Raw genomic sequence first — 15,801 nt, forward strand, 5'->3', positions numbered from 1 at the left:
AGAGTGAAGCAGATAGGTTTCAGATGCTTAAACAATTATGGGGAAAAGGATTACTCCATCAAAATAACTGACTGATGTCATGGAGACCCTTGATACTCAAGATTATTATAGGTTTCAGTCTATTTCAATGATATTTTCCAATGGTATATGAAGTACAAAAATAACATTGATTGGGAACAATAGATTTGCAAAGACTCTAGTTTGGGGTATAGTTTATATAAAACTCCACATATTGTTTTTAGGTTCTGACTCTTCCATTCAATTTTTTTTTAAATCAGGAGGAGGAAATGGATGAAAAGACTGTGATATTGGAAGGTATTACATATTATTTTATTAGAAATGACAAATATTGGAAATATAAAGAAAATAAGGGAAGTATATAAAGAGATGAAAAGAGACAAAAATAATACATACTATGGTTACTTGAAAAAAATAACTGCCACAAAATCAATAGAAAAAAGTATCAAAACAAATCCAAAAGAGATTCAGAAGCAGAGGATGTTCATGTTAGTACACATATATAATTTATATATTTTGAAACAAATTATAAATAATGTGAAAGTTATGGTCTAGTGCATACTTTCTTAACATATTTGCCTATTTAAATTTTTTGATGGTGGTGGCAGGGAGTCTCTAATAAAAGAATTGAAAAAAATCAGAAAGATAATGCTTTTCTCTTGATATTTCCATTATTGGTCCCAAGTTTACAATTTTGGGTGATATTGAAGTTCTGGTTGTTACAGACAGATTGAGAGAATAAGGAATCAAATAAACAAATGACGATGTAACAGAAATAAAGGAAATAATAATAAGGGGGAAAATTAACCTTATTTCTAACTTTAAAAGAATTTTAGTTCCAATTCTACTTAGCATATATTTACTTAGCATTTAAAACATACAAGAAAGGTATGGTGCTGGGTTCTGGAAATACAAAAGCAAAATAGCCCCTTAAGGAGCTTATGTTCTATTTGAAGCATTTATATAGTACCCACTATTTTTCAAACTAAATATTCTACAAATGTTGTCTCACTAATCCCCACAACAACCCAGAGGTAGATGATATAATTATCATCATTTTATAGTTGAGGAAATTGAGGTTAAATGACTATCCCAAGATCACAGAGCTTGGAGCTATCTAAGGTTAGAGTTGAACTTATGTCTTCCTAACTCCACACCCAGTACAGTGATAATAGAATAATGATTCTAATCTAAATATTTTGCAATTGAATGTGTACTTGGAAATTATAGGCCTTAAAATAAAGTTTGGTGGATTCTCAGGCATTATTTTTTGTTCCTTTGAGTTGGAATGAAAAAGACAGATTTTCCTAACTAGAATGCTGGCTATCAGGTGATACATTTTTTTCTGTCACTAAAACTCATAAAGAATACCTAATTAGGTAAAAGGAGGAGGAAATGGTCCCACCAGTTATTATTATAATCTTTGAAGCAATGGCATGTATACATCTGTATTTCAGGATTTAGAAGAAAGTTTTATGTAATTAACAAATGTGATTTTTAAAAATTAAATATACTTTGCAATCTTTGGCAAGGCATAACTGGTATCTATATGATACCTATTAACTCCATATTTTTGTATATTGCAGTGTCAGTCAGTCAATAAGCATTTGTTAAATTCTTATTGCATGCCAGATCCTTGGAATTCTGTATGAATTTGATCCCTCAATCTGGTGCATACCAAAAGAAACATTCCGATTCCAGTATATCATCAAGGGCACTGTTATCATATCCACTGACAGCCTGAATCACTCAAAGATCTAACTCCCAAGTTCTTATCATCACCACCAAACAACTTTGCAACCTTAGTTTCCATGAATTCTTGAAAACTCATCTCTTTCCTAGGAATCCCCAGCCTTCAGTGTGAAAAATATTTTTTCTGTTTTGCATTAACTATATCTCTTGCTTTTGAAAATAATGCAGAAAATTGAACTAAACGGTAAATATTTTGTGGCTTTTCATATGAGAAGTGTTGATTTCTAGGGGAAAAGTTCTGTTACTTTAAAGGAAAACCTGTATGCTGATAGAAGATTTAGTAACCTCAAAGATCAGAAAGCCTGAAAGCTGAAATTTAATGACCCTTTAAAGAATAAAGCTATTCCCTCTATAACAACTGGTACTCTTTAAAAATATATGCTTTATGTGTTCCTCAACTACATGAATTAACAATTTGGAGCATTCATTTCTTTAAGATTGTCATATGCTTGACTTCCTTCCTTCGCTTCCCTGATCCCTCTCTGAGACTGCAAAAAATCTAATATAGATATTACATAATAGTGTAAAACATCTTTCCATATAAATCATTTTGTGAAAGACAACTCAAGCAAAAGAAAACTGAAGAAATAAAATGAAATATTATATGTCTCAGGCTGCATTCACTCTAACAGTTCTTTCTTTGGAGGTAGATGGTGTTTTTCATTATGAGTTCTAGGGGATTTTCTTGGATCACTGTATTGCTAAGAATAGCTATGTCATTCATAAAGGCCAATCAGATAATATTGCTGTTAACTGTGTGCATGTTTTCCTGATTCTGCTCACTTCACTTTGCATCAGTTCATGTAGGTCTTTCCAGGTTTTTCTTAAATCATCCTCCTCATCATTTTTATCGTACAGTAGTATTCCATTAAAATCACATATCATTACTTGTTCAGCCATTCTCCAATTGATGGAAAATCCCCTCAGTTTCCAATTTTTTGCCACCACAAAAGGAGTTGCCATAAATACTTTTGTACAAACAGGTTCTTTTCACTTTTTGAAAATATCTTTGGGATACAGACCTAGTAGTAGTATTGCTGGATCAAAGGTGTGCAGTTTTAAAGCCCTCTAGGCATAGTTCCAAATCACTCCCTAAAATTGGATCAGTTCACAACTCCACCAGCAGAACATTAGTTTTCCAATGATCCACACCCCTTTAAGCATTTATTATTTTCTTTTTCTTTCATATTAGCTAATCTTATACTTATAGAATGTCAGAGAACAGCTAATACTCTTATAAAATTAAGACTCTACTTCTCTTACCCCTTTATTTTCCTGCTTCATCACAACCTTTGGACCTTTAATTCCTGCTTAATTCACCCAGCTATAAACCTTGTCTTGATCTTACTTTATTCCTTACCTAGTCTTGAACTAGTCTTCATTGGCCATTCCAGTAATTTCATCCCCTTTACCCTTGAGTCTTATGTCCCTTTAAAAGTACACTATTCCTATGCCCAAAGGGCTTCAAAAGAAAACATGTCCTTTGATCCAAAAATACCACTACTGGGTTTGTATCCCAAAGAGATATAAAGAATGGGAAAGATTCTATTTGCACAAAAATATTTATAGCTACACTTTTTGAAGTGGCAAAAATTTTTTAAATATGGGGATGTCCCTCGATTGGGGAATTGCTGAACAAATTGTGGTATATGATGGTGATGGAATACTATTGTGTTTAAGGAATGATAAACTACTTGATTTCTATAAGAACTGGAAGGACCTATACGAACTGATATGGAGCAAAATAAACAGACCCAAGAGAGCATTATACACAGAAAATGAAACATCATGAGACAATCAAATGTAACAGACTCTGCTACTAAAAGCAATGCAGTGATCCCAGACAAGTCTGAGGGATTTATGAGAAAGAATGCTATCTACATCTAGAGAAAAAACTGTGGGAGTAGAACTCCAGAAGAAAATATATGATTTATCACTTTTTGCATAGGTATGTGATTTGAGTTTCTGTTTTTAAAAGATTACTCTATTATAAAAATCAATAATATGGAAATAGAATTTGAGTGATTCTCACTGAATTTGATTCTTGAGTGATTCTCACTGAATTGAAAACTCACTGAAATTGCTTGTCAACTCCAGGAGGCGACAGGAAAGAGGGGAGAGGGACAACAAGAATCATGTAACCATGGAAAAATTTTTTAATAAAATTAAAAAAAATTTCATACACTATTCCCTCTAACACCTGATTCTATTACACCTACCATTGTCCCCTTCCATTCCAAAAGCCACTGAAACAAATCATGCAATTGTGCTGAGTGTACCCACCACAGATTTTATGCAATTTAATTTCACCATAATACAGCAATATTTTTGTGTATTATCAATTCTCATCACATTCCTGACAGTAACTATTCAAAAACTCCATTTTTGTTTTTGAGAATTCATTTTTACCACTCAATTCTCACTCTCAACAGATGACTTTTACTTTATTGAGAAAACTCAGATCATTTAACTTTAACATCCTTAAATCATACTTATACTTCTTTAAACATCTCAGTCTTTTCCTATCTTCTATATAGTCCTGGGCAGCCCTCATCTTTGCAAAGAGCAAGTTTCTTCTTGTCCTTTCCCATCACAGTTGGGCCTTTGTTCCATCATCCCTTCTCTTGAATACTTCAAATTTAGCACTGTATTTGTTTCTCTTTATTTCTAAAACAAGACAACTTTCCCTTTACCATGCTTCTCTCAGAAGCTATTGCTTTATCTCACTTCCCACTTAATTGCCAAACTTCTAGGAAGTTTAGTCATAGTTTTCTGCTTCCTCATCCCCTGTCACTCAGCTCTATGTTAATTATATCTGTCCTCATGATTTTCTTGACATTGGAATTACTAATTTTGGCAATGGTCTCCTATCCTTAGTCTTCCTTTACCTTGACCTCTTTGCAATACTTAGAACTATTTATCACCCTTTTCCTTGATATTCTTCCTCATTCTTTCACTTCTGGGATACTTCACACTGATTATTCTACCATTCTGTCCCTGTTTTGTGTCTTTTGCTGGCCTTTATTCATCTTTAAATATAAATGTCCTCCCAGATCCTGTCTTTGATCATTTTTCTCTCTACATACTATACTTTAGCTATTTTATATAAGTCCATCAATTTCCATTTGAAACTCAACCTCCCTTCTTCTTGGAACTCCAGCCCAGTATTTCCAACTTTCTGCTAGATTATAACTGCATAATATCCCAAATATACAGCAAAATGAACATATCTACAATTTATCTCACTATCTTTTACCCCAATTCTTTCTTCCTTTAAATTCTCTATTTCTTTGATATAAATCTTGAAATCTAAGAATATTATCTATCTTTTCTTTCTTTTTTACTACCCATGTCATCATTTCCCAGGTGCTATTGAGCTACATCCACCATATCTCATTAATCTTCTTCCCTCTTTTTCTCTTTTCTACTCCCCTGAAATACCCTGATTCAGACTTTCCTTACCTCTTGACCAGAATATTGTGATTACCTCCTAATTCATCTCTCTGCATCTGATTTATCCTCTTTTGATGCTTTCGTGCATGTTGTTCCTCTTTGTTAACCATGTTCTTCCCCTACTGAAAAATATTCGGTGGATTCCAATAGTCTACTTCCACAAAAGTTTAAGTTTCTTGTTCTAGTATTCAAGGGCCACCACAATATAGCTCCAATTTATTTCTCTAACCTTATTTTGCACCATTCCCCCTTTTCTCTATTATGTGTCACAGACAAACTGAACAATTCATTTATTTCCCACTCTCTTCTTCCAACTTTTCCCTTTTGTGTCCCATACCAGAATGTATTTCTCCTTCCATTATCCAAGTTGCCATTTTTAAAAACCTCTTTCATCTTTCAAGGTACAGTTCAGGTACCTGTCTATATAGCCGTTAATGCTCTTTCTTTACTGAAATTTCTTAAATCACTTTGCTTAAACTTCTCTTTTGAACCTACTATATATTCTGCCTTGTATCACAATTGTTTGATATATGATTTTCCCTTTCCCCCTCCAATTAAATAGTAAGGTTCTAGTGGACAGTTAATGTAATTTCTTTTTTATAACACTAGTATCTAGAATATAATAAGTGTTCATTAAATATCTTCTTAAATATACTAAAAGATATTAGGGACATAGGTGATATGCTGGATTAAACCTTGGAAATAGAATTGACCATAAATTTTTAATAATTTTTCTGCATTGCAATATATATTGTTTCCAGGCATATGTTTTTTTACTGTTATAATTTCTAACGGTGTTGGTGCACTGAAACAACCAAACATCTTCATATTTCCAGATGGCTTAAAGGAGCTAAATTTGAAACATTCTCCCCTAAATTATGATCTATTTTCCTGAATCTTTTCCCAAATTCATTCTGACCTTTTCATAACCTAAAGCCAAAAGGTTACATTGTTTTCATTACCCTTTAATGCCCTAAATGCTAGAATTTAGATTTTAAACCTAAGATTCTTTGGTCATAAATCTAGCAGTGTGTCATGACCTTTTAATGTATTCTTTGTGCCTGAAAACATCATATGTCAGAGGTGTATTACATGTTAGAAGGCTTAATTGAAGTTATATCTGCCCCATTGTGATCCTTTTGTTTAAAAATGACAGTAATGAGCCAGTAATATCATAGATAATTCTATTAAAAGCAGTGCCTGAAGCTTTAAAAAATGAATGGCCTATTGCTATATAGGAAGTGCATAAAATAAACATTAAATATTTCAGTAACTTTTAAATAGAAACAATAATTTTAGCTGAGATTTAATATTAACTTTTTGATGACATTGAACATCAAAAAAAGAAGAGACCTAAACTAGTGATGCCCAAGGGATACTGGCTAGGGGAATATCGTTAATACTTTTGGAAAATGGAAAACATTTTCTAATAGCATTTTTAATATTCTAAAAAGTCACATTGTAGATTAGACAGAGGGTCAGATTTAGCTTCAAGAAGACCAAGTTCTGATATGAAGTTTCACACTACCTGGCCATGACCACAAGCCAGTTATCTAATCTCTCTGAGCCGTAGTTTCTTTATATACAAAATGGGGGAAATAATAGTTACAACATCTACTTTGCTGAGTTGTGAGGTTCAGCAAAATAATTTCTATAAAATGATTTTCAATTATTTTAATATTATACAAATATCAGCTGTTTTCCTCCCTAAAAATCTTCTTGTGAGCTCTGTTACAATAGAATATGGTTAAATGAGTTTTCTAATTAATAGTTTAAAATTTTCTTTTTCTGGAATAAAGTGCCATTTTATTCTATCTCTCAAAAACAATGTTGGTTTTCTGCTAATTCTTTTTTGAAAAATTACATAAACTGCATCTTGGAGTCTTAGAGAATTGCCCCAGGAACTGAGAGGTTAAATGACCCATCAAAGATCACATGACCAGTATTTATTAGACATAGAATTTGAACCCTGCTATTCCTCACCCCAGGTAAGGTCTCTGTCCCTTACAGCACGGTGCTTCTCCTTCCTATTAATTCCATCAAGCATTGTTATGGTGAGAAACAATAACAGATGGAAAAAATGGTCTTTTAGGACCTATTAGTGGCTGAAAATTTTTGATAATTACTGATGTAAATAATATCCTATTGGAATTAAGTTAAAACTTTTAATACTGATAGTCAAAGACCTCAGAAATTGGACTGGAACCTCTTTAACAGGTTTATTTAACTCTCCTCCTTTTTATGATTCCTTGTGTTTCAGTAAAATTGAACTACTCAACTTTTCTGCTTCTTATCTTGTCCTCTGAATATTTATTTGCATGTTCCATTTTTATACAATAAAAAACTAAGTTCATTAAGGACAGAGATGGTTTTATATATGTTTCTAGATTCCTTTGCATCTAATCCAGTGACTTAAACATAGACATTTAAGTACTTCCTTCTTGAATTGAACTGAGTTTTCTTGAGTGGACTCTTATACTCTTTGCCATTTTACACACATACACACACATCACTACCTATCAAAGTCTATTAAAGTCTGTGTGACAGAAATACCATATTTGTTGTTAGGCTTTGAAGGGGGTTAGTCTAGATTCCTACCAGTTTTTAAATGATCTTATGGGAAAAATTAAAATGAGTATTCCATTTAAAATATATGGTGCTTCTTTAAAACAAGTCAGAACCAATGTATACAAACTATTTTACAAACTTTAATGTGCTATTAAAATGTCAGCAATTATTGTTATTATTATGATTATTTACAATAATAATCATTTTTCTAGGAATTAAAATTACAAGTGTGCTGTTAATGACAGGCAACTCTCTATGGAAAAAATTCTTCTATACCACACTTTTAAGATTAATCTGTTTTATTAACATTTTTTTTCATCACTTCCTCAAGTCTGTTGTTGAGTTGTTTTCAGTTGAATTTTCATGACACCATTTGGGATTTTCTTGGAAAAGGTATTGAAATTGTTTGCCAAATCCCAGTCTAGCTCATATTACAGATGAAGAAACTTAGGAAAACGAGGCTAAGTGACTTGCCCAGGGTCATGCAGCTAGTTATTGTCCAAGGCCAATTTTTAATTTAGGAAGACAAGTCTTCTTAACTATAAGTCCAACACTCTATCCACTGTGCCACCCAACTGCCCTGCTCAAATCCAAATTATCAATAAAACAATAATTAACAATAAGCAATGAAGCAATATTTAATAACCAGTGATTGTGCTTCTTCTCTGTATGAGACACTATACTAAGCTCTGCTTGTAGCATTTGCCAGTTTGTATAGTGTAAATGCTCACAATGAAAATTTAATAATTATTTTTAATGAGCCAGTTCAAGCTGGCAGCAGTAAAGTACTGATATTAAACATATAATACTAGGTCTCTACTAGTATCTTTCATTAATTTATTAGAAAAAGTTTGTTTTTTCGGGGTAATATAATATGTGAATTTGTTGCCAATTTTATTAGTTTTGCTTTGAACCCATAAATACAAATGACAAAATCCCATCCTCTCTTAATTCTAGTCTCTTCATTTTATTATTTAATTATAGGGGGCTCAGTAAATTATGAGCCAGGTCTAAAGAAGGAAAGTTCTCCTTTCAAATCTGACCTCAGACACTTCCTAGCTATGTGACCCTGGGCAAGTCACTTAACCCCCGCTGCCCAGCCCATATCACTCTTCTGCCTCAGAACCAAAATATAATATTGATTCTAAGACAGAAGGTAAGGATTTATTTTAATATCCATAGTATAGCTTGTTTCTACATATTCTTCTTGTCTCCCTCATCAGACTGCAAGCTTCTTAAGGGCTTCTTGGAACTTAAAGACTAGAAAGGGATTGTTATTGCTCTCCACCTCTCAAATTATTTATACTCTATGTATTGTGTCCCTTAGTAACATGAAAGCAATTGAGAACAGGGACTATTTTTCATCTTTTGTTTTGTCTCTTAGAGCACATGGCTTTGACCCTCACATCATAATTAACATTTTCTAAATACTCCTTGAATTGAATTTAAAGAAAACTGAATTCAGACACTTCTTAGCAATGTTCTTTTGTTATTGCAGCAAAATGATAGCCAGTGTTTTCAATCTGCTTTTTGTTGATTTAGGTGGTTGAAGTTTGAAGAAGATGTAGAAGATGGAGGAGAAAGGTGGAGCAAGCCATATGTAGCAACTCTTTCACTGCACAGTTTGTTTGAGTTGAGAAGTTGTATCCTGAATGGCACCGTGCTGCTGGACATGCGGGCTAACACTTTAGAGGAAATTGCAGGTATCCATTTTTCCCCTCTATCAATCAGAAATTATTAATGCTCATAAAACATAAACATTGACTTTACTGTATAAATTTAACTGACACAATTATTATGGGTCAACATTTTTGCAAAATCTTTACTTCAATGACTACATGTTTTTTTTCTAAAATGCAAGTGAAAATTTCATTTTGTTTGTTTTTTTATTTAAATTCATTTGTTACATTAAAATGTCCAGTTAGCCCCTTCCTTCCTATCCCTTCTCTCATTAAAGAAGGCATCATCTGACAAAAAAGATTTGTGTGTATAAAACTATGTCATTTCTATTTATCATTTCTTTCTCTGGAGTCATACATACACAAACGTTTCTTTAAACAGTATTTCTGTTGCTATATATAATGTTCTCTTGATTCTGCTTGTTTCACTTCATAATTTCATGTAGGTCTTTCCATGTTTTTCCAAAATTACATCATATTAGTATTCCATCACAACTTGTTAAATCATTCACGAATCGATGGGCATCCCTCCCTTCTATTTCTAGTTTTTTTTACCATCACAGAGAGAGCTGCTATGAATATTTTAGGACATATATTTTCTTTTCATTTTTTCCTGATCACCTTAGGAAATAAACCTAATTGGTATTTTGGAGTCAAGAGGTAAACAGTTTTATAACTTTTTGAGCGTAATTCCAAATTGCTCTCCAAAATGATTTGGTCAGTTCACAGTTCCACCGACAGTGTAGTAACGTCCCCATTTTTTCATATGCCTTCCAACATTTATCATTTTAGTTGGTCTGATCTGTGTGAAATATCTCAGAGTTGTCTTGATTTTTATTTCTCTAATCAATAATGATGTGACATAGTTTTTATAGGCTTCCTAATCAATGATCCCCTGGAAATCAAACTCTTAATCTCAGTGTTCTTCTGATCCTAAATTTTCTAAAATCAAACCTCTTAAAATTAAATTCTTACATATAGCATACAATTTCTTGACTCTAATTTGCAATGGTGATTTCCCATTCCTGGAATACTCTCCCCCCTGACCTCTAACTCCTAGCTTTTCTTCGCTTCCTACAGTATTTAGCTCCAATCGCAACTTCTACAAGAGACTTTTCCAAACAGCCTCCTCATCTTTATTCTTAGATTCCATTTACTGTATCTATCTTGTATAGATCTAGTTACTTTCATGTTGTCTCCCCCTTTATAACATAAACTTCATAAGCACAAAGATTGTATTTTCATCTTCCTTGGTATTTCTAGAGCATAGCACAGTTCCAGATACCTAATAAGCATTTAGTAAATATATATTTGTTGTTCAAGTCATCTCAGTAATGTACAGCTTTTAGGGAACCCATCTAGAGTTTTCTTGACAAAGATCCTGGAGTAGTTTGCTATTTCCTTCTCCAGTTCATCTTACCAATGAGGAAACTGAGGCAAACAGAGTTCAGAGACTTACTCGGGTTCACATAGCTAGTGTGTGTCTGAGGAGAGATTTGAAGTTAGGAAGATATGTGTTCCTGACTTCAGGTCCAGTCCTGTATCTACCACGTCACCTAACTGCCCTAAATGTGTGTTTAATGAAAGAATAAGAATAATATAGCCAAAAGTGATCTTAGAGATCATTTAGTCAAACCACTCATTTTACAGATGAGGAAACTATGGTGAGAGTCATAAAAGTTAAGTAACTGTAGCAGAGTTGAAATTGCAATTCAGGTCTCCTAATTCTCAAATGAACTTTCCACTAATTATTCATGATGCTTCATAAATTAATTATTTCTGCTAATAATTTCATAATTTCTATTTTGCTGTCTTAAAATTAAAGACAATTTTCTTTAAATATTCAGACTACTTCTTCTACATAAGAAATAAACCAAAATAAATTATTTGGAACTAAATGAAAACTTTAAAACAATTTTTTAAAAAAGACCTGAAAATCTATGAATAAAACTTATGCATTTTAGCATGAATCAAAGCAATATGGAATTTGGGATTTGGTAGAAATCTCAGCAATCATAAAGTCCTGGGCCTTCCTAAAGCATAAATCTTCCCTACATTATTCCTGACAAGGGTCATCCAAACTCTGCTTAAAGATCTATAGCAACAGAGAGCTTCCTCCTCCCACTTAACATATTTCACTGTGTACAGTTCTAATTAGTGTCCATGCACTAAGCTAAAACACTTTTCCCTTATAAATTAGAGAGAACTGGAAAGGACTATTGAGGCTACCTAGTCCAGCCTCCCTCATCTTACAAATGAGGAAGCAAAGGCACACTTGCTTCAAGTCATACACGTAACTTATATCAGAGACATCACCGTTCATTGATGTCTTAGTTCTAGCTTCCAGATCTAACATGATCAAGTAAACCAAGGATCTCACTTTATCAAGAAAATAGATATTATCCATCATTGCTACCTTTTTCTCTTAAAGCTTGTAACTTCAGGCACCTCAAAGTCATCTCCATTCTTTCTGTGCCACGTTGACTGCTTAACCTGTGAATTTAAATCCCTCCCCTTCAGTGTCCTGCAGGACGTTATTCCTATGAACATCCCCCACCCTTGTTCTCATCCTTAATCTCTCCCTTATCCACTGACTTCTTTTCTGCTGCCTAGCAACATGCTTCTATCTCCCCCATTCTTAAAAATCCTTCTATTCTCTCAAACTATCTCTCTTTCATAGATAAAGTCAACAAAATCTATGCTAACTGCATCTATTTCTTCACTTCCCACTCACTTCTCAACTCCCTGTCATATGACATTAGGGACTACCTGAATGAAACTACTCTCAGAAGCAACCAATGATGTCTTTCTTGCTAACTACATGGCTTTTTAAAAATCATCTTACCTTTGCAATTTTTAAATTAATTCATAGAATGTATTGAGCATCTCCCATATGACAGGTACCATGCTAGGTGTTGGAGATACAGAGATAAAGCCAAAATAGTGTTTGCCCTTTAAGAAGTTATATTATCTTAGGAGAGAAGCATCATGAATGAAATTATGTAAATGCAAAAATATGTAAATTAAATAAAAAGAAGTTCTGGGGAATAGCGCTCTAGTTCAATAGAAGAGGATGGGAGGAAGGGGAGGGGAAGGACCATTATGTAAAAGGTAGCTTGAGCCTTTAGAGAGCTATGTATTTTATGAAGAGGGGGAGGGGGAATGTATGACAGGCATGAGGACAGCCTAGCTTATGTAAACGTGCAGAAATGAGAAATGGAATATTGAATATAGGGAGCAATAAATAGGACAGTTTGAATGAAACATAGAATCTGAAATAAGCTTGGGAAAAGAGGAGCTGGAGCCTGATCGTGACAGGCTTTAGGTGGAAAATAGAAGAGTTTGGATTTTGTCTTAGAACCAATAGAGAACTATTGGAACTTTCTGAACAAGGGTAAAATGTGGCCAGATCTTTGGTTTAGGAATATCAGGTTTTCATCTTTGTGGAAAATGGAGTGAAAAAAAAAGGAAGACTAGAGGCACAGATATCAATTAAGAGAAGATTGAGGGGGCAGCTGGGTAGCTCAGTGGATTAAGAGCCAGTCCTAGAGACGGGAGGTCCTAGGTTCAAATCTGGCCTCAGCCACTTCTAGCTGTGTGACCCTGAGCAAGTCACTTGACCCCCATTGCCTAGCCCTTACCACTCTTCTGCCTTGGAGCCAATACACAGTATTGACTCCAAGACGGAAGGTAAGGGTTTAAAAAAAAAAAGAGAGAAGATTGAAATAGTCTGAGGGAAAACTGAGGAGGGCTTTGAATATGGTAATTGTGGAATGAATAAATAGCTACAAGAGATGCTTTGGAGGCAAAATTGATAAAACTTGGCTAGGTGAATATAGAGAATGAGGCAAGAATGACTTCAGGATTGCACACTTAGGCTATTGAAAGGATCTGGTGCCCTCTACAGAAGCTGGAAAGGTATGCTTAAGAGAATGAATTAGTGAGAAAAATTGCTTCTGATTTAGAATTTTAGATTTTGTTTTGGAAACTGTTGACCACTTCCTTCTCCAACATACTGTTTTCCATCAGCTTCACCACTGCTCTTGTTCTCTTTTTACCTGTATGACCACTCCTTGGTTTCCTTTTCAAACCATCATCCTAGCCTTGCCTCATAATCAAAGATGTACCTTAGGTTTCTATCCTACATTCTCTTTCAGTGATCTTATCCTAGTCCATAGGTTCAATTATCAACTATATGAAGATCACCACAAACTCTATAGCCTTCATCTCTCTCCTGTTCCAGGCTAGAATCCACCAATTGCCTCTGAACACCTCTACCTGGATTTTCTGTAGGCAATTCAAACTCAACATATCCATAATATCTTCTGTGTCCACATTATCTTGCCCCAAAAGCTGTCTCTTGTCTTAACTTCCCTATTTCTGTAAAGTATATCATTATCTTTCCAGTTATCCAAGTTTATAACCTATGAGAATCTGTTTTTCATATACTACATTAATTCTCTATCATTTAGAGAGAGTTACTGTGTATTTTAATATCTGAGATTCCAGTCTACTTTTTGTATTTGCTTTGTCCTTAGGAATACCTTTCTTTTTAACTGAAATTGTTAACAAATGAAGAGACAGGGGTCTTTTCCAGTGTACCTGTTCCCCATGATATTGGTATGGGGAAGGGTGGATAATTTGATGAACCACCTCCTAATTAGCTTTTTGCCAATACAATATGTTTTGGGATACTCAAGGAAGGGGCTGAATCTAATCTGAGCTTCTAAAAATCTACTTATTAAGCTGCCTGACCCAGCTTCCAGGTCATCCCTAGTCATTAGAGATAATAGTGGAGAGCTATATCTCTTTATCAGTTATGATGTTGACCTAACCAATAGACACATATATATTCATTAAATTGAGATATCTCATCTAAAAGCAATCTCTCAAGGTAATTTTAACCATAATAAACCTTATTGTCATTTTCAACTCTTATACTTTCTTTCTTCCAAATATAGAATTTTTGCCATGTCTTACAAACTCTGTACATTGCACATAAAAGTTACTTTCTGTTTAATCATAATCAAATGACTCTTATTTCAACTCTTCCCTGCTCTGTAACATCTTAATGCTCTTCCTGCATTTAATATTTACCCGAGCGAGCCATTCTGCCCATCCCCCAGTCCTAAAACAGATATAAGCTTTGACCATGTCATTCCTCTGCTCTAGAAGTTCCAGTGACCTCTGATTAGTCTCTTGGATAAAAAAGAAGCACTTTACATTGGTATCTAGTGCCCTCTTTAATCTAGCTTCAGACTACTTTTCCAATTTTTTTTCACATGAATTCCCCTCACACACATGCATTCCAGACAACTAAGCCCGTTCACTAACCCTGTACATTGCATTCCACCTCCCACTCTGGTCCTTGCACAGACTATCTATCCCCTCATTCCTAAAACAGTTTCCCTTGATTTTGCTTCATAGTGTCCCTACCTTCCTTCAAAGCTTACTTAGCTCAGGTGGCCCTTCCATTTGTGCAGTTTCCCCAGTGCTCTTCTCCCCTCCAATGATTCTTTCTTTGTATTAACTCATCTGAAAAAAAAAACTACATTTTGCTCAAAAGTAGAGTGTAAGCCTCTTGAGGGCAGAAACTATTGTTTTTTACTTTTTGTCACCAGTGCCAAGCATGTGTAGTAGAAACTTGAACTTTTGCTGAAGTTTCATCCTACCACAGGTCAAGCCTAAGTACATTTGGAGACAAAAGTCCCGTGCCCTCAAGTCTTTCCAAGTCAAACATCCTTAGTTCCTTCAATCAGACCTGAAAATATCCTAGTGCTCTCTTTTGGAATAAGTTTTACTTTGTCAATGTATTTCCTAAAATCTCTGCAGTACTCCAAAGTACAGTGAGATTAGAATCACTTTGATTTTAGATATTTTTTGTGTCTGTTAATATAGTCCAAAATCATATTAGTGATTTTTTCCTGTTAGTTCACACTGCTGACTTATGTTGAAGATCATTGGAATTCCAAGTTCTTTCTTCATATAAAGTGTAATCAATATTTTCTCCATCCTTTATTTACATGGTTGATTTTTTTCAAAACTGAGTCCAATACTCTATTTCTGTCTTTATTAAATATTGTAGTAATAGATTCTGTTCATCATTTCATCCTGTTAGTACTTTTTCTATTAGCCATAATGTCAGCTTTTCCTCACAACTGTGGAAGATAGTCATTTCATAAAAAATCAACAAATGCTATTGGGATGCGTTCAGTTATATGGCTGCTCATTGCAATTACTTTATTCTAAAGCTTTGGGGTTGGAATGTTATCATGACAACTCTTTGGGGACTTATGGTCCCAATCTGTCTTACTGCTTTAGGGAACTATCC

General features: G+C 34.1%; 1 protein-coding gene across 10 annotated transcripts in view; it reads left to right on the plus strand.

Moving 5' to 3' along the window:
* SLC4A10 (solute carrier family 4 member 10) overlaps window positions 1–15,801 on the plus strand; it is a 400,582-nt gene that overhangs the window by 247,863 nt on the left and 136,918 nt on the right. For 8 of the 10 annotated variants that reach the window (XM_007494264.3, XM_056793951.1, XM_056793952.1 and 5 more), the window contains exon 5: window positions 9,334–9,494. In XM_007494264.3, the coding sequence (XP_007494326.1) occupies window positions 9,334–9,494 (161 nt within the window). Of the gene's footprint in view, window positions 1–278; window positions 316–9,333; window positions 9,495–15,801 lie in introns of all 10 variants that reach the window. The other 2 variants (XM_056793956.1, XM_056793955.1) reach the window with 1 other exon arrangement.

This window comes from Monodelphis domestica, chromosome 4 (assembly GCF_027887165.1).
Source record: "Monodelphis domestica isolate mMonDom1 chromosome 4, mMonDom1.pri, whole genome shotgun sequence".
Taxonomy (NCBI): Eukaryota; Metazoa; Chordata; class Mammalia; order Didelphimorphia; family Didelphidae; genus Monodelphis; species Monodelphis domestica.